This window comes from Equus przewalskii, chromosome 17 (assembly GCF_037783145.1).
Source record: "Equus przewalskii isolate Varuska chromosome 17, EquPr2, whole genome shotgun sequence".
In the NCBI taxonomy this organism is placed as follows: Eukaryota; Metazoa; Chordata; class Mammalia; order Perissodactyla; family Equidae; genus Equus; species Equus przewalskii.
The window spans coordinates 29,960,762-29,980,630 of NC_091847.1; the positions used below are offsets into that span (position 1 = coordinate 29,960,762).

The following is a 19,869-nucleotide window of genomic DNA, read 5'->3' on the forward strand; positions in this document are numbered from 1 at the left end:
TTGCAGGAAATAAGCACACACACAGCTGGGCAGACTGGAGTCATGATAAATATGATCTCCAACCTCAAATGGACGCTCAGCCCTGGCAGTCCACTATAATGCTTCTCTCTCCAATCTCAGGACTATTTCACACCTTTTCTTTCTTTTTTTCCTTTTTCTCCCCAAAGCCCCCCAGTACACAGTTGTATATTCTTTGTTGTGGGTCCTTCTAGTTGCGGCATGTGGGACGCTGCCTCAGTGTGGTTTGATGAGCAGTGCCATGTCCACGCCCAGGATTTGAACCAAGAAACACTGGGCCTCCTGCAGTGGAGCGCGAGAACTTAACCACTCGGCCACGGGGCCAGCCCCTATTTCGCACCTTTTCATCATGACTCGTTCACTTTAAGCTGAAAACTTTGCTTTATATTTCAGGGAAATTAGAGCTCTCGGCTGGGAATACCACCACCCTCCATTGTCCAGTTCTACAAACTCACCTATTTCTACTTGCCCTTTCTTCTTCCCTCCTGCCTCAAAACAACAAAGAGAGAGAGAAGAAAGGAAAGGAACAGAAAGGAAAGAAGCTCCTCCTTTCTCACCTTGGTAAGATTTTGTCCATTCAGTTTTCCTCTCTTTCTTCTGCATTTTCAATCTTCCCTCCCTATTGCATCATACCTCTCAGTTTACAAATATAATTAATGATCTCTCATCTGAAAGTAGAAATAAAATAAAATCCTCTCAATTTTGCATTTGCCTCTAGCCACTGCCCCATTTGATTTTCTATAGTCAAATATCTTTAAAGAGTTGGTATTCATAGTGCCTCCAAATTTTTATTTACCATTGACCTTCCAAACATTTCAGTCTGGCTTCTGCTGAAACTCACTGTCAACGAAATGGACTCTCTCCATGATTGCCATATCCAATGGCCCCTTATTTTTCTGTTCTTCAATTTACTGATGTCTCTATAGGAGACGATACTGTTCTATCTTCCCTTTGTGAAACACTCTCATGTATGACATCTTTCTCTCTTGGTTTTTATCTTATCTCTCTGGCTGCTACTTTTTCATCCCCTTTCCTGGCTTTTAATCCTCCACTTGCTAAATTTCTTCTCTCTGTCCACTCTATATTTCAATGCTCTCACTCATTTCCATGGCTTTAAATACCATTTGTGTGCCAACAGTTCCCAAATTTATATCTGTAGCACTGCATGTTGCTTCAAACTTCAGTCACCTGTATCCAATTGCTTAAATTACATCTCCACTTGTATATCTCCCAGGCATCTCAAATTGAATGTTTTCAAAATTGAATTTTTTCACAATCCATCTCTCCACTTGCTTCCCTGTGACATATCTCTCCCTCTAAATAGCCCCCATCTCAACAAATGACACATCCTCTGCTCATTTGCCCAAGGATAAAAGTAGGAGTCATTCAATCTATCAGCAAATCCTGTTGATTCTACTTCTGAAATTTATCTTGAATGTCCACTTCTTTCCATATTGGTTCACAGTACCATATTCTCTTGCCTGACTTATATAACACCCTTCTAATTAGTCTCTCTGCTTTCTTTGGTAATCTTTTGCAACCTGTTCTCCATATAAGAGCAAAAGTAATCTTTTAAAACATAAACTAGACCACATAACTCTCTCACTGAAAAGCCTCCAATGGCTTGATGCTTCACTTTGAGTAAAATCCAAGGCCATTACTTTGGCCTGTAAGATCTTGCATGGTCTGGGGCCTGTACTCCTCTTTCTTCCTGTTCACACTCTCTTCATTGCCATGGGAGCCTCTCAATTTCTTGAACATGCCGTAGGCTTTGTACATACTGTTCCTTCTTAACTAGCTCCCTTTCATGGCTATCTCCTTTTCATCTTTTAGGTTTCAGTTTAAAAGTCACTTCCTTAGTAAGTCCTTCCTGAATCATTCTCTCTAGATAGGTCCCCTCTTCCTATCCAATCCCACTACTCTGATTTATCTCAGCATCTTGTCTGCTTTTATAAATAATCCTGTCCATTTGACAATTACTTGTTTACTTTCTATTTTTCTATCTTTCTCATGATACTGTAAGCTCAGTGAGGGCAGAGACTGCATCTATTTCATTTATCACTATACAATCAACACCCAGCACAAATCGTGCAGTTAATAATTACTTGTTGAATAAATGAATACCACAGATAAAGATGGACAATGTACTGAAAACAACTGATTCTTATGCAGTCTTGCATTAGAGAAATTTTAGGACTACAGCACAAAAGCTTTATTCAAGATTTTAAGCATTTGTCAAAATGGATGGAGAGCACTGGTTTTTTTTATTGAGGTCATAATAGTTTATAACATTGTAAAATTTCAGTTGTACATTATTATTTGTCAGTAACTATATAAATTGGAGGGCAATATTTTTGAGAAACAGTTTTGGGTAATATAGCCTGTTCTCTACTCCAGTGTCTCTCAAATTATCTATAGTGAATTTCCAAACTATAAGACTTTTGTAAAACACAATAAAATTGAATTACTAAAAATATAAAATAAAAAGAATAACAAACAAAATATAAGTCTAATTACTTTTATTAGCTTTGACAGACATAAAATTATTCTGTCAAGATTCTACAAAACTTATTAAATAGTTGTTGTCAATGTCTATACTAATCTTATTGAAGATCAGTAACAAACAGTTTGAGACCAACACTGGTTTGAGAATTCCTCTTTGAGTAATGTTGGCTTACTCCACTTGAATAACTTAGAGTCTCAGGACTGGTTTAGATAGCGTATCTCAAGGTCTCAACTATTCTTTGTTATAGAAAGAATAGTTGAAAACTACTAGAAATAAAATAGAAAACTAAGAAATAAAAGTTCTAAAATTTGTAAAATTTAGAAAAATAGTTAAAAAACTATTAGAAACAAAATATTAAAAAACTATTAGAAATTAAATAGTTATAAAACTATTAGAAATTAAATGGAACACTAAGCCCCTGTGGTCATGAATATAAATTGGAGGGTGGGGAAAAACTTTCCCTAGATTAAAGCTGTTCTTTCTCTTTCCCATACATTTACTTGATTTTGAAAGAGGTGATACGAGAGAAAAAGTCAAACGTTACCCTTGGGATGTTACAGAGAAATGAACTGGTTGTTGAGATTTATATTACTAGCTGGGGTAATGTAGCCTTTTTATCAAAGTGCTGGATATATTATTTCCATCATAGCTAGTTTCTCTGAACTCTTCTAATTCTCTTTCCTATCCTAAAATATTCTGCTTTTGTGTTTTGTCCCTGATCCATTCCCACATCCTTATTCTTCTCAGTATGTGTCTTTTTTACCCCATTTTCACAGTGCAATGCTATGGCTAGACCTAAGTAGAAAGGAAGGAATAATCGGAGCAAGAGTTAGGATATAGAGAGTTTTCTTCCCACCTTGAGCATTTAGGGAGAGGAGAATATTCAAGGAAGACATGCTGATTACTATCTGTCTTCCTTTGACTTGACAAGTTACCAAGTTTGTTCCCCATGTATTATGCCTTACAGCACTGGTATATAAGAAATTCATTACTTGTGCCACTTCAGGAATGCCCACGTTCTCTGAACACAAGAGTAGACTGAAAGAGTAACTAGAAAATAGCAGAAATACTTTTAAAACCTTTCTCTAAGGGGAATTCAACATCCCTCATACTCCAAACAGAGTTAGTCATCTTCCTGAAGATGAGGAAGAGAGAGTTGGCATGTCTTGCTTATATGTGGCAATTGGTATGTCCAAAGGCAGGTGTACACCTTAAAGTGAATTTCCTCACAATATATGGTATACTACCCAATCTCAAAGGTAAGTTCAATTCCAGTCCCACTTCAGAGTTGAACATTTAACTTTGTCCATACCTTTTTGAGCCAAACGAGTTTCTAGCATAAAAAGAAATCATCACTTTTTCCGGAAGCAGTCTACGACACTTTTTAACCTGTCTCCTCATCCAGCCAATACACACTTGAATCTCTAGATTGAACTGGATTCTCAAGACTCTTGCAGCTAGGAATAACTTGCAGTTCAATTAAACTTATTGTTGGTCTCTGGACTTGAAGTTCTAGCACTGGAGTGGATACAAGCCCAGGTCTCAGGTTTTGGGATTGAGTGACGTTAGCTAAGGCTGTTTAACACATAATTTTCTAATGTCCTGGCAGACCACAATTCCTTCTATGTTTCCTTTTCCTTTCCTCTCCTTCGTCACTTTCCTTCCTAATCCCAGTTTGTACAGCTTACACTATGTTAGGGAGGTGTTGGATTTGTAGATAAGAAAAAGTGATTCGAGAAAATAGAAAGAATAGAGGGGCAGTAGAATTAGCTGCAGGTACTTCTATCTCCTTCTTAAGCTTTGGAATTCCAATGGGAATTAGTCACATACTCTCATGTTACTTTAAATTATTAGGTTATTTTTACAGGTTAAATTACTTTTGAATTTTTAAAAAACACAGAAGGTGGAAGTGAACACAGACTTAGGGACAAAATAGGTAACTACTGCTATTGGATGTTAACAACTTTCCCCATGGGGTTATTTTAACTCTTTATTAGAGAAGAGTCTAGTGAAGACTTTGACTTGTTGCTCCTTTTTCATAGGACAGAAAAATAATTTTCATCTTCTGTTACAATCTTATACTGGTACTTTGGGTGTTAAGATAAGAAATATATTTTCAAGTTTTAATCCTATTAGTGGTTATTCCAGTTATTCCACTTGCTCTGGTTTCACAATTCAAGAAATATTGAAGTGATGCAGAGATAAGACAACAGTGGGGCCTGATTCAGGGTTTAACCGACATCAAACTCCTGAAAGAACTGAATAAAATACACTTTTCTATTCCAGAAACATTAGTGGCAACTCTTAATCAACCAGAGAATGGAAGAAGGTTTATATTTATTTCTCTGACCAGCTCGTAAAGTCCAGAGAACTATGTAATATGAGCTCACTTAGACACCTAGAAGACCAGCTTGGGACTTTTCTTAACTGTTGCACAATATCAGTCAAATTCTGAGCACCACGATTTGAGAGCTGGAAATCTTGGAGAGAGTTTAAAGAGCCACAATGATTATTAATAACCTTGACAAGTTGTAGAAACGGGCAGATAATTACAGGATGAACTTAATAGACAGAAATACACAGTAATTTAGAGGAAGAGAAAAATGAAACACTGTAAATACAAGGGAGAAGGTTTGGCTTTGTGGGAAAAAATGTGGGAATCAGTAAACCACAAGTAAAATATGAATTAGCCATATAGTACAGTTGCTTTATTATTTTTATTAATAAAAACAAAAATGTGTAGAGTACATGTGGGAATATCACATTTAAGAAAAAGGCTGTTATCCTCTAGTCATTTATACAATTATTTATTAAGCACCTATCATATGTTAGACACCCTGAGCGCTAGCATAAAATGGGGACGACAATAATAAGATCCCTACCTTCACGGAGCTCGCTAAAGTGTGGTAAATGACAAAGCTAGCACCTTTAATATCGTCTTTAGTTTGTATTCCGTACCCAACTTCGAGAAGGTAGAGCAAGTACTGGGAGCACCTTAACGTAGGGATCCTATTTTTACATTTTGCATCCCATTCCGTGCCTGGCACAGCACCTTGTAAGCAATCAACTTGGATTAAGGGGTAAAAACAAGCCCTAAAAGAACTAAAATTTGAAGAAGTAAACACTTGTCTGACCATCAAACATGTCGATCGAAATCAGCAGGTTTTCTCTTCAGAGCGTAACACATATTTGCGAACCTATTGCATGCAGGACAGTTCTCAACACAATGCTTTGTGTTTACAAGGGATGGTGGGAATGGATTCAAACTGCACATCGTGATAACTGCCGTGGATATCCTGACCGGGTGGACAGCCCATCCTCCGCGAGTTTTTTTCCTTTCTTTTTTCTCTTTTAGCCGAAAGACAAAACGCTTAAGCAGAAGCCGCACGGGTGGGATGCACCGGAGGACCGGGGGCACAGACCCAGCTCGCGCGCACCGAGCTCGCTCGGGCAGCTCGGCAGGCGTGGCGGACCGGTTCCCACCCCCGGCTCCCCGGCGCCCGGCATCTCCGAGCGGACGAGGCGTCCCCCCAGAGGAAAGACGGGAAGCCGCAGACGCCCCCCGGAGGAGTCATCAGCCCCCCGCCCCGCCTCGGGGTCCCGTTCCTCTTGGGCTCCCCCTGACCACTCGGGCATGCGCTGCAGAGAGGCCAGCCGAGCACCATTAGGACACCAGGCACTCGGGCCCCCAGCAGCATCCACTGGCCCACCCACTCGAGACCCACAGCCCAGCAGGCCGACCAGGCCGGACGCCGAGGCCTCGCGGTATCGAGCCTCCGTGCGCTCCGCCTCCTCGCCCTCCAGCTGGCCCCGCCCTCGCTCTCTCACCCCTCCCCCGCTCCCGCCTCGCTTCCCCGACAATCTCCTCGCGCTCCCGGCCCGGCACGCGCGCTGCGCCCGGCCGCCGCTGTCGCTGCCGCTGCCGCCGCCGCCGCCGCCGTCGCCGCGGAGCGTTCCTCCGCCGTTTAGGGCTTCCAGCTTCGGGCCGGAACCGGAAGTTTAGGGGGCGGGGCCGGCGGAGGCCAGGGGACCGAAAACGCGGCCGAGCCCTGAGCCCGGAGCCGGAGCCAGAGCCTGGACCAGAACTTGACCGCCGCCTGCACAGCCGCAGCCGCCGCCGCCGCCCGCCGCTCCTGCCCCGCGCCGTCGCCGCCGCCTCGGCCGCCACCGCCGCGAGCTCGGCCGCCAGTGGTCCGCGGACTTTGGGTGTCCGGGTTGAAGGTCGGTCCGGACGTCGGACCCAGCTCGGTTCCCTGACTGTCCGGGCGGCAGCGGACGCCGCCGCCACCGCCTCCTTGTCGCCTCAGCCTGGCGTTTTGTTCCGAGAGACCCGCGAGGCGAGCGGAGCTGACAGTGATTTTGACAGTGATTTAAACCCGCTTTTGTTGTTGTTGGCTTTTCGTTGTTTGGTTTTGTGTGTTGTGCGTGTGTGTGGCGGTTTTTCCCCCGTGGTGCATTTTTTTAAAATATATTATTATTGTGCTTTTTTTTCTTTTTTTTTTTTTTTTTTAAACCCCGTGAACGTTTTTTTGGTCGGGGCTTCCGAATATGTTTTATGACGGTTGATTTTACACCAGGAGGTTTGTCTCCGAGGAAGACCCAGGGAACTGGCTATCCAGCGAGAACTTCCTCCGGATTCCCCGGCGCCTCGGGAACATGGGAGCTGCTGCAAAGTTGGCGTTCGCCGTCTTTCTTATCTCCTGTTCTTCAGGTAGGTGCCGGCAGCGCGGCGGGGCTCCCGCGGCTCCGGCGGCCGCTGCTGCCGCTGCTGCCGCTGCTGGCGGCCGCGGTTGTTGTTGGGTCGGCGAGCTCCGTGGGAGCCCGGGGAGGATTCGCCCCCGCCCCGAGCCCCGCGGCCGCCACCCCCCCAGGTCTGATGGGGATCTGGAAACCTCCATGAATTTTTCTCGTTTCGAGTTGGGTTGGCGAACTGATAAGAGCCACTGCTCTGTTGTTGTGGAAGTGAGAAAGTCATGGTTTGTGGCCATAACACTGGATGACAGCGCTGGTTGGGTTGCAATTAAGCCGCAAATACCACAAGTGACAATTTATGCGAAGGTTTGAGACCTGAGAGGCGTATTCCCAAATGTCAGTGTGGCATCCTCTCGCATAAGGGTGTTTTTTAAAAAATCGTCTTTTAATTAGTGCTTCACCGGTGGTTATCACGACAGAGATCAAGTCAGTTGCTGCTTAATTTTGACCGTAAGAGACAATGCATCATATCGGCAATTTCATCTGGGTCTCCCCTCACGTTTTCTTCAACTCCAGTGTCCAGCAGTGTTAAAAATAGTTGTAGTTGTTGTTGGAGTGTTAACTATAACCCAGTGCAGAAGAGGTATGCCGCTGTGTGTTGGTAATGTGCTGGCTTTCAACCACCATTTATGTGCTCTTTTCTGGCATAGATTTTGCTTACCTACGGAATACTTATTTTAAACGCGTTGTGTTGAAGCATTGTTTTCGGTTTAGAACAGCCCGTTTGAAATTGTTCATACTGTCAAATACACAATAGTCATAAAATCGGTTTTGGTCCAAGGTTGGAAGAACAATCTGGCCCTTTTATATTTGAAATTTTGATTTTGTGAGAACATTCTATGGTTGCAACCAGTGGTTGGAAAACTATCTAGTCTTTTGTATTTGAAATTCTGTAAATGAATACAGCATCTAGCTCAAAGGTGTGCAAACGTACATAACAGGAGAGGTAGATAGAAGAAACAGTTTAAAAGTCACAATGAATCTATTTATCATAAAATTCAATATTCAGTTACTAGGTTGTGAGATAGAATTGTAAGGGGGGAAAACGAACTGACAGGTTTCATGGCCATGTCTTTATCTCGTTTGCCACAGGGAAATTAGAGGGTGGTAGTCTTTTCTTTGTGTACCTCTGTGGTGTGTGTGTGTCCATCCATCCTCCCTCCCCCCCTTTTTAATAGAATCTTTTGTAATGTATAGAATTCTGCTGAATGGTACATTTCCTTGTGGTTAATAAATGGATAAAGTCTAGTCTTATGTCTGTAGTGGTATTGATCAGTTCCGGGTGGGCTGAATGTGTTGTGAAATGGCGATCATTGCCAGAGATTAACCGAAAGAATCATGTCTGTTTAAATGGAAGAAGGAACATGCTTAAGGCAGGCTGACAGTTCTTTTTGTGCATGGTTTGGAGAGGAAGATAAACAATGGTGTCTCTGAAATGAATGAATACCTTGATAACATTAAACCTCTTGCTTTTGTGACATGACTTAACCACGTAGGTTTTACCCCCGCAGTAGTACTCTTTCTCCTCTGCCTCTCTATGTTCTGGTTGGTGAACTCCTCTTGTTCAGATCCCTTTTTCTGATCTCCTGCCCTTGTGGAGGAGGGGCATCATGGCCACTGACCAAGGAATTGTGGACATTACTCCCTCCCAAACCCACCTGAGTCGCACTATTTGGTGAAGGAGGTTATTCTTGAGCATTCTCAAGGTATTCTGGAAAAGCAGGCTGTCGCTACAGATCTTATAGCTTTCTCTGCTTGGTTTGGGAGTAAAAAGAATTGAGAATTAGTTTCTTGTAGGATTGTTTTCACTGGGCTGGAGGTTAATAGCTAAAATTTTGAAATAAAGTAATTGTGTTGCTATAGAGCATATAGATGTTCCACTTACATTAAATTAATATTAAACGTTATTGCGTAGTTTTTTTAAAATAAACATTCCTAGTTGAACTAAAATATAATTCTATTGAAGATAATTGAAATAATCTTAAAGACTTTAATCCATATTTATACGTGAAGATTTTTAGTACTTAAAATGTCTGATTTTTTAAAGAGCTTTTGTTATGACTAAAATGTACTCTGAAAAAGGATTTTTATGTTTCTTTTCCTAATTGATTTTTCTATGTAGTATGTAATCTGGCATGCTGGAAGCATGAGGATGGCTATTTTTATAAGGATTTAAATATTTCTCAAGTTGTCAGTTTTTTGTTTCTGAGTATTTGATTTTTTTAATCAAATGGAGAATAGTAGTGAACAGTTTTATTTCAGGTGTTTAGAATCGGTGTTTACTGTTTTCTATAGGATTTTGTGGACTTTGATTTTTCAGTTTCCGTCCCATGGTATGTATACTGGAGAGTGACTGTGCAGACTATTCCTGTAGGATATGGCCAAGTGTATACTTTCCTCCTCTCATTCCAGGGGAAACATTTTTGAGTTTTGCCCTCATCCTGAAATGCCTTCAGATTCTCTCTGATTTTGAGTTTTTTCATTCCGCTTATCCTTCCTCAGATTGTGTTTCAAAACACAAATCTACTTAGTTTTTTGTTTTTGAAGCATTGTGGTTAATTTGTATCTTTCTCCACAATTTGTTAAAATGTGAGGATGAGTTTAATGCTTGCTCTGGTACTTGGGTTTTTCCTGTCTAGTGTGATGCAGCTATTGTGGTATTTGAGTTGCATTGAATAAGTTGAGAATTCCTTTGGATCTTTTGGGACCTGGAGCAGTCTGGTCTGTATATTTGATGAAATAAGAAATGGAAATAAAGTAATGATGTGCCTTTTCTTCAGTTCAGCTAGGCAATACTGTACGAGTGCGCGCGCACACAGTATTTCTGTGAGTGAGTGTATGTGTGGTTGGAGGAGGAATTGGCAGTGCAGTGAATCTTCTGGGACTCTTCTGAACTTTGGCTCACAAGTGATAGATATTAAATGCTTTGTTTTCTAAAAGGCAGAATCTCTTAAATGTTGTCTGTGATCAAATTCAAATATAATATATTGGAACAGCAGGACCAGAAGAAAAACAAAACAAACCCCCTGCCCCCTACCCCCAATTCATTTGGAATTATTTTTCTTTTTAGGATAAGCTAGTAGTTCTCAAGCTTGAATGACTTTTGTTTTCCTCCCCGCACCTCTGGGGGGATATTTGGAGACATCTTTGGTGGGGGAGGAGGGGAGAGTGTTCTACTGGCATCTGGTGGGTAGAGGGTAGGGTTCCTGTTAATCATCATATAATGCAGGACAACCTTCCATAACAAAGAATTATCTGGCTCAAAATGTCAATAGTGTTGAGGTTGAGAAGCCTTATTCTAAATTCTTAATTTTTAAAAGCATTAGTATATTAGCAAAAGGGTTCTGCTCCCCCTCCCACAGTCAGTCATTAAATTTTGCAAGTACATGGTATTGATCTCCAGGTGACATTTTATTGAAAGTGTTTGTGTTTTCATTATCTTTTAAAATTAGGATGGTAAAGGAAATAGGTTACTATAGGTAGGCACATTATTTCATCCTATTATACTTTAATAAACATATTTTGCTAACTTCTGAATATACTCTCAATTATTTGTTATAACTGAGTGCTCATGAAGACTGCATATTCATGGATATGATGAATGATTGGTCAAGGTATCAAGTTTAATTATATTTGCTTTTGATACAGTAGTGTCTTTGACATAATAATTATCTTTAGGGACATTTCCTTTTGTCCTTATTGAAATCACTGGGTGATGTGGTGGCAGCGGGGCGGGGGGGGGGGGGTGTGTGTGTCTGTGTCTGTGTGTATGTATGTGAGAGAGAGAGATTAACATAGTGCTTGAAAGTTTTGTTAAGCTTCATATGGAAGAAATATGTTCACTATTACATGTTCCTTCAATGGTTTCAAGGTATAAATTCAGGTTTTTTTAAAGATAATTCTTTTGTCTACCTAACTTTAATTTCAAGAAACTTTTAAAGTGATTTCTTAATTACATCATTTTCTTGAGAATCATTAGCTGGGTTTTGGTTACCATTAGACTCATTGAGGCTGTATTAAGTAATATTCTATGATCTATCACAGACCCTTGTCATTTTTAAGATTAAATTTTGACCATAATTAATAAGTGCTTACCTTGATTTGAACTCTTGTTTTAAGGAAGTTAACCAGTCAGCCAGAATAGGAATTACAGTGAAACTCTTAAAATAAGTAGCACTACACTATTGAGAGGAAAAATTCTGAAGTCACTCCCACAAGAAGTATGCAAATAAGCCTCATACTGTTTTGTAACACACTGCCCCACGCATATCTGGTACTACTGACATTTCACCTTTTGGGTCCACCAGCCTCATTGTTTCATGAGAAGTAAAGCATAACTAAACCAAATGAGATTTTCATAATCTCTAAATTGTTCCTTTAGGTTCTAAAAGTATTTTGTTGCTTTTTTCCTTTGGAGGTACTCTTACATCTTATCTTTGGTGTCTTATAAATCTGTGATTTATATTTGTCTTTTCATGCTCTCTTATGTTGCCACTTGTCATGGTGCCCTTCAGATAGTAAGTTAGGTAAGGTTGGCAACGTTTGATGTTGAGGTCACTGGTACTTCTTCACTTTTTATTCCATATTCTGTAACTCATCTTTTCTTCCTTTCTCTTTCATTATAGTTTTTCCACTTTCCTCCCTTCTTAGTTTACTCTCTTTCCTCTTCTGTCCCTACAGTACTTCCCATACTGTAGGCTGCTTGCATGTGGAACCTACTCAAGGATGGCTCACTCAAGAGGGCTCACCCATGGTTTAAGTGAAAACAGATTTAATTTAGAATGCTTGAGAATTGACCAGATAGTCTTTTCTACTTTTATTTCATTCGTTGGTTTCTGGAATACTGCATACACACTTGGGAGTAGTGTTACTCTCTTGGAATCAAATGGCTTGAACTTTAGATTGTTCTTACTCTGTTTTTAATATTCTTTTTTTTTTTTTTAACTCTTTGCTTTCAAAAAGTCTGTCTCTTTTTATTATTCATTCATCGTCCCTGTTTAAGCCAAAACTTGACCAGATCAGAGAGTATATTTATTGCCACAGCTGGGACCACATTAGACTTCTTCTGTGGTAGATTTAATTCTGTTAGGTTATGATAATCATGTCTAGACAGAACATTGATTTGAAATTGACTATTGAACATGAAAGTTCCAGGAATAGTGTATAGAGGAAGAAGAAGGAGAAGTTGAGAAGGTAAGAAAACTAATGTAGATAACAATTGACTTTCTGTCATTCCCCAACTAGATTTGTTAGTCACTTTCATTGACCCAGCACATCTAGTGGTCAGATTTTGTTTAATAAAGGGACCTAAAAAGGGAATATGTTTTTGTCTCTGAGGTTGGATTTCTTTTTTTTTGAGGAAGATTAGCCCTGAGCTAACTGCTGCCAATCCTTCTCTTTTCTCTGAGGAAGACTGGCCGTGAGCTAACATCTGTGCCCATCTTCCTCTACTTTATACGTGGGACGCCTACCACAGCATGGCTTGCCACGCGGTGCCATGTCCGCACCCAGGATCCGAACCAGCAAACCCTGGGCCGCCGAAGCAGAACATGTGCACTTAACTGCTGCGCCACTGGGCCGGCCCCTGAGGTTGTATTTCTTAAACTGTTAGCATGGTGGGCTTAAGGGAAAAAATTGGGAGGTTCTTGTGGATACTGGACAAGGATGTCATCATAGTGGTCAGTAGACTTCTGTTCTGGTGCCAGCACTGCCACTGTCTAGCTCATCTATCATTTTCTTACCTAAGTTATTGCAGTACCTTTCTAACTAAGACTAGCTAGTTCCCTGTTACTACTTCCTCTTTCAGTCCATCCACATAGCTCCTAGATTGACCTCATTAAATAATAAATCTGAATATGTCACTTGTGCTTCAAACTTTTCACTGACTGTGAGTCACCTTTAACATAAAATCTAAAGTCTTAGAATGGCATACAAGGTCCTTTATCATTTGGTTCCTGCCTGTTTTCTCTAACCTAGTGCTTAAGAGTATAGGCTCTGGAGTTCGACAGTTTACATCCTGGTGTCACAACTTAACCTTGGGCAAATCACTTCACCTTTTGTGCTTCAGTTTTGTCATCTAAAAAATGGGGATATTAATAGTGCCTACCTCAGAGAGTGGTTTGAAGATTAAATGTCACATAAATGCTAGGTATTCTGCTCTTGCTCCTCATCAGCGTGAGTCCTATATTCCAGCTATACAAACTCGACTTGCAGTTTCCTGAATGTGTCATCCTTTATTTTATCACTGTGGTACCTTTGTACATGTTATTTCTTCCTCCTTTACCTGGCTAACTCTTTGTTTTTAGGACTGAGAAGTATCAGCTCTTTAGAAACATTTTCTCTGCCACCCAACCCAGATTGGTTAGCTGCTTTCTCTTCTTCTAACACTTTGTAAATAACCTTGATTCCAGTAATTACTGCAAGTGTTTACTTGCCCATATACACTTTAGACTGTGAACTCTTCAAAGACATCTTCTCTTTATCCACAGACCCCATCCTTGAACTGGGCACACAGTAGGTACTCATGAAATGTTTATTGAATGAGTAGAGTGAAATTTTTTCATTTCTGGACCTAAGTTTTCCCTTTATGCATTAAAGTGATAAACTAGGATTAGAGGATCTCTGAACTTTTTTCCTACTCTGAAAGCTTTACGATTTTATAGTTTTAAGGTTAGAGTTTAATAGTGACATTTTATTAGGAAAAAATGATTTTGCTGGTTGTTTTTGAGTGTCCTTAAGTTCTGTTCATTTTTTTTTTTTTTTTGTGATTGGCACCTGAGCTAACAACTATTGCCAATCTTTTTTTTTTCTGCTTTTTCTCCCCAAATACCCCCAGTATATAGTTGTATATTTTGGTTGTGGGTCCTTCTAGTTGTGGCATGTGGGATGCTGCCTCAGCATGGCCTGATGAGCAGTGCCATGTCTGTGCCCAGCATCTGAACCAGCGAAACCCTGGGCTGCTGAAGTGGAGCACATGAACTTAACCACTTGGCCATGGGGCCGGCTCCCTGTTCATTTTTTCAAATGATGTGGCTCTGATCTTTAGACTAAATCTTTTAATATAGTTTGAATTGTATAGATTTAGAAGACATCTTAGAGATCTTTCAAGTTCAGTGGCTTTCGACTTTTTTGCCTATAACTCACAATAAGAAATATACATTACATCATGACTTAGTTCCCATATACATAAATGTGTATATGTATCAGAAATAGAAGTTTCATGAATTAATTCTTACTGTGCAGGACACTTTATTTTATATTTTATTTCATTAAAAATTTTTGATTATGACCCGTAATTAATTTGGTGACCAACTAATGAGTTCTGAACTCCTAAAAAATTCTGAACTAGTTCAACAATCCCTTATTCTTTCCATCCAGTACCCTGAGTAGAGAAGGAAGCTACATAAATAAACATGTGCAATAAGAAGTATGTGCACTGAAAACTATGCTCATTATTTAATCTACAATAGAGAACATGTGCCTAGGTATAGAATATAGGGAAAATTGCACCCAAGGGAAAACATGGACCTGTCCTGGCTGAGCTCTTCTCTTTTCTGGAGAATTGCATGAATTAAGCACACACAAAGGTGCTAAAAATTATATTGTAATTTTGAAGAGTTAAGATTTTTTCATTAGGAAAGGCTTGCTGGAGGAGATAGATCCTAATGAGCGGGATAAAATGTATTGGCAGGAGATCGAGAAGGATATTCATCTTAATATGAAGGAAAAGGCACAAAACAGGATCAGGAACACAGCATTTGAGAGTAAACTTGACCATGGATGGAAGGGAAGTTGAGATGGAGGAATTTTGACTAAATCTGAGGAGAAGATTTATGTGATGAAAGATGTTTATAATTGTTTGCAGAAGTAGAACAATCTCAGTTGAGAGGGTTAAATCCAAATGAAAAGTAATTAAAACTTGGAGGAGATAGAATTGGATGATGTAGATCTTGATGGATGTCCTAAATACATATACATGTAATATAGGGCAGAAAAGCAACTTGAAGATTAAAGTAGGATGGTAGCACTACAAGATAAAACTGGTAAAGAAATAGCAAGCCAGAAGAAAATAGGAAACTCTTTCATCACTAAAGAAATTCTACAGACAGATACGGATTTAGATTATAAGCATGAATGAAAATACAGACATGAATTTGGAAAATAAGAGTACATAAAAAACATGAGAACATGTAATATTCTTTTACAGGGGCAGGCACACTGTATGGTGGATATGTCTTCATACTGAGGTCGACTTAAAGAATTCTAAGCACTAGTGGCTCAATATGTTGTTTGTGTTTAAATAATGGTCAGATTCCACTAATTGCCTGAATTGCTCATGCTGGTCATCCAGATTTTATTCTTTGAAATCTAAGCAAGGCATTTTTCTCAAATAAGTTATACTGTTCTATAGAAGTAGATTTAGAAACTTTTCTGACTGGATATATGCAATTCATGCCTGAATCCTAAACCTTTTCAATACCGTTCTTTTGGACCAGATAAAAGCACTTTTTTTTTTTCTTGGTTGACTGTTTTTGTAGCTATAGTTACATTGGGAATCATTTTATTCTCTCATGTTGCTGAAGAAAATAAATGTAAAGCAATAAGATCATAATAAGAAGGACCCATGTAGGGAGAGATTGCTTTTTAAAAGATTTTAAAAATGAATCATCTTTACATATGGTAAGAAAAATAAGCGTATCTATATGTAAAGCTTTAAGGGAAGATTTTTGCTGGTTATGATTACTAACTTCACAATTTACATTTTATAGAAATGAGACCTTTATTAGGAAAAAACTCTTGGTCTTCACATGTTTATGTCTATAAATGATAAATCAAGCTTGTTCCAAGGCATTATTTCAAGAGGAAGTGGCATGAACAAGTTATGAGATCTTGCCAAGTTTCTAAAACTCTGAGATTAATTTTTTTAAATTTGTAAACCGTGATGCATTAAATGAAATAATATGCCACATAGCACAGTAGCTGGTTTATAGTAGATATTACATATGTATGTTAGTTTTTAACTTGTCTTTAAGTCTTCTTTTTAAAAATATAGTGTGTAAAAAGCTTAAAAATATAGATTCAGTTCTTGGGGGATATTTTAAAATTTACTGATAAATTACTTATCAGTAATATAAAATAATATTCTGACTAAATGATTCAGCCAAAGAAAATATCAATAAAGAGTGCCAAATAGGGGCCAGGGTATATCTAGTACATTCAGATATCATAGTTCTTTTACAAAGAGTTCTTTAAGGTCTCGTTGTTCTAGCATGCATTAGAAGGAAACATTGGAGTAAGTCTTCATTTCTATTTATTTGTTGGAATTTAAAGTATTTTTCTTAGTTTCACTTAGACTTTAAGTTTAAAAAATTTTCATGTAAAAGTAAAGTCTTGAAGGATTCTCAAGTCTGCTTTTGGATAATGGCTTCAAGCTTTGAAAACATGATCGTTTGAGTTTTGAGATCAGTATTTTGAGTGTGTTATATAATATTTTGGACTAAAACTTAAGAGTTTCTCATTCAAATTCCCAGTTTCTTACTGACTCTTCTTTGACCTTGGCAACCACTAAGATCTCACTTTTCTCATCTCTAATTTAAAGAGGATGAAATAAGTATTCATTCATTTAACAACTAAATGTCAAACTATGTGCTAGGCACTATGCTAAGTAAACAGTACAGACATGGTTATGCCCATGTGGAGCTTCTGGTCATCAAGTAAGTAGTCTCATGAATAAAATAGTTACAGATTATTGCGTATGCTCTGACAGAAACAAATTAGGTCGTGAAAGGGTAACTCTTCATTTGCCTTACATATCACAATCTCTAACTACTTAGGTTATCTACCTATTTATTATCTGCCCTTTCCACTGCTAGAGTGTAAGCTCTGAGACAAGATGTCTCACCTTCATCAGAGTACCCCCTGGAAATAGCACAGGTTCTAGCACAGAGTAGCAGCTCAACCAATATTTGACTGGCTGCCTGAAGAAATGAATGCAGGGATAGGACTCAAGAGACAGGGACAAGAGCCTGTAGGGTTTTGCTCTAATGTGGGAAGGAGTTAGAATAAAACCCAAAGGGGAGTGGGAAGCAAGGAGTTTTAAGGAGGAGCTACATCTGGGATAGGTGTTAAGATCACTTTGGCAGCTATCTTGAAAATTTACTGGAGGTTGGTAAAAGTGAAGAGGTGAGACCAGTTAGAAGGCTGTTACATCCACCTTAGCAAGAGAGACTCTCCAAGATCCCTTCAGCTTTGAACATTCTCTGTATTCTGAAGCTTGCCTATGTTTACCAGTCTTCCTCTATTTTCTTAGTCATTCCATTTTTTCCCTACTTATCGTTGCTTAAAAAGAAATGGATAGTTTTATTGTGCACAGGAGAACTTTGAATGCAATGTCACACACACACACACACACAAACTCAAAAAAGATAACAAAACGCAGACCAGAGGTTAGTGAATTTTTGTGACAAATTCCTGTGTTTAGATTTTGTGCATCTGCTAATTTATTTTCTTGTTTACTAAACATTCCTATTTCTCTCTGAAACTTGGACTTTACTCCTTTTCAAATGCCTATAATATTCACAAGATCACCTCTTTATTGTTTTAAACATGTAAAATACTGTATTGTTGGTATGGTTGAAAATTCAGAAGTAGAAACTCAGCATATCTTGTATCTTAATTTTTAGGAATTTGATATGTTTCTAGGTTATCAAAGTTGTACAATAAAGGCTGAAAGGATAAATAGCTAATACTGTGGGCTATTATTTATACTCAGGGCTGTGGCCTCTAACTCTAAGAAGTCAGCTTGACTATTTTTATCTGTGAAAGATTTCAAGCTTCTACTGTTGGTGGGAGGGGGAGGTGGTGCTTGGCGCAGGGAAATCAACTCTGTATTGGCAGAAGTTCAGCAGCAGCATCTTTGACTAGGAAAACCTGCATTATTACACAGAGATAAAACCAGAAGAGACGTTAAACTTTACTGAATTTAAGAATATGAGAGTGGTTGCCTCTTTTCATTGGATTTCATTCATTTTGGAAGCAAGTAAAGCTGTCTATCTTTGGTAAGCCACCTTCTTTGAAGAAGTGTAGTTTCATCCTGTAAATATTAAAGACCATTTTATTTATTATTACCTTAAGTAAAGTAGTTCTAGGAAAAGAACTGGTTGCTTGGTTTTGTGTTACCTGGTAGTAGAGTTTCATACTGCAGGATTAGTGAATAGAATTTGCTAATTATTTTTATTTAAGCTGACTTGAAATTACTTGCATAAGTACACTTTAAAATGACATGGGGAGAAATGAAACGTCTGAGTTAAAAGAGAATGATAAAATGAGGAAGAGCAGTTCTAAGATATTAACTTATACAAGATGGGTATGGTAATAGTAAAGCAATTTGATTAGTAGGCATTCAGAAGTTGAATAAGACACCTTTCTGAATGACTAGGAAAAATGAATAGCTACTGACAATCCTTTTATTCTATATAAACATTATATAACAAATCTTACCAGGTAACCTTTTTTATTCTCTTCCTTAATTCTTTAGAGATACAAAAACTAGGTTTGGGTGATGAATTAGGAAATTAATTGATAATTATATTGTTTGTTAAAATGTAAACAGAGATTGCCTATTAACTGAGAAGGTTAGACGTAATGGAAGCAATTAAATTAGGAGGCTTTAACTGCTGAGAGGGCCTAACAAACTGTCAGGTACTATTTTCTCCAGTAACTCCTTCTATCAGAATGATTTCATGAAGAATAAACTACCCAAGCTGATCCTCACTTATGAAGGATGGAGTAAAATTAAAAGATTAGGGTCAGAGAAGAGTGTTAGTTATACTTTTTCCCTTTTGAATCATGAAGGTTGATGATGAAGGTTTTCATCTTTCTCCACAGATTTTGTCTTTTGCTATTGTAGCTTGAGAATAGCCCCTACTGAGAATTGTAATTCCTAGTTTTTTCCAAGATATGGAGAGAAATCAGCTATAAACCAGAGAGCGAAGAGTACATGAGCTTAGTTTGTTATAGTTTATAGAATTTTCTATCATTGGAACATGTGGTTGGCCAGTAAGGGCTGGCCAATAGAATTAAAAGCAGATCTTGTTTGCACAAAGGTAGCTGTTGGTTGGAAGGAATGGTTTTTTAGAAAACAAAGGGGCTGGTCCGGTGGCCCAGTGGTTAAGTTCATGTGCTCCACTTTGGCGGCCTAGGGTTTCATCAGTTCGGATCCTGGGCACGGACATGGCACTGCTCCTCAGGCCATGCTGAGCTGGTGTCCCACATAGCACAGCGAGAGGCACTCACAACTAGAATCTACAACCATGTACTGGGGGTGCTTTGGGGAGAAGAATAAAAAAAAAGAAGAAGAAGAAGGTTGGCAACAGTTGTTAGATCAGGTGCCAATCTTTAAAAAAAAAAAAAGTCAAACAAAAAGGAAAAAACAAACAAAGAAACAAACAGCAGTAAGAATGTCTATCTCAAATTCAGTGAAAGTAAATGATTATGAAATTCTGGGCTGGTTTGGTAGAAAGAGCATACATTCTGTACAGAGAAAACTTGGATGTTGGGCCTTTCTTTACTATGGTGTAATATACCATGTGAAC

The 19,869-nt window shown here is 39.0% G+C and overlaps 1 protein-coding gene across 2 annotated transcripts in view; it reads left to right on the top strand.

The window, feature by feature from the left end:
• The first annotated feature begins 6,372 nt into the window (after positions 1 to 6,372).
• ACVR2A (activin A receptor type 2A) overlaps positions 6,373 to 19,869 on the top strand; it is an 85,311-nt gene continuing 71,814 nt past the window's right edge. Inside the window, exons 1-2 of one of the 2 annotated variants that reach the window (XM_070579657.1) lie at positions 6,373 to 6,745; positions 7,102 to 7,235. In XM_070579657.1, the coding sequence (XP_070435758.1) occupies positions 7,181 to 7,235 (55 nt within the window). In that variant the 5' untranslated portion in view covers positions 6,373 to 6,745; positions 7,102 to 7,180. The remainder of the gene's footprint in view (positions 6,746 to 7,101; positions 7,236 to 19,869) is intronic. The other variant, XM_070579656.1, reaches the window with a different exon arrangement.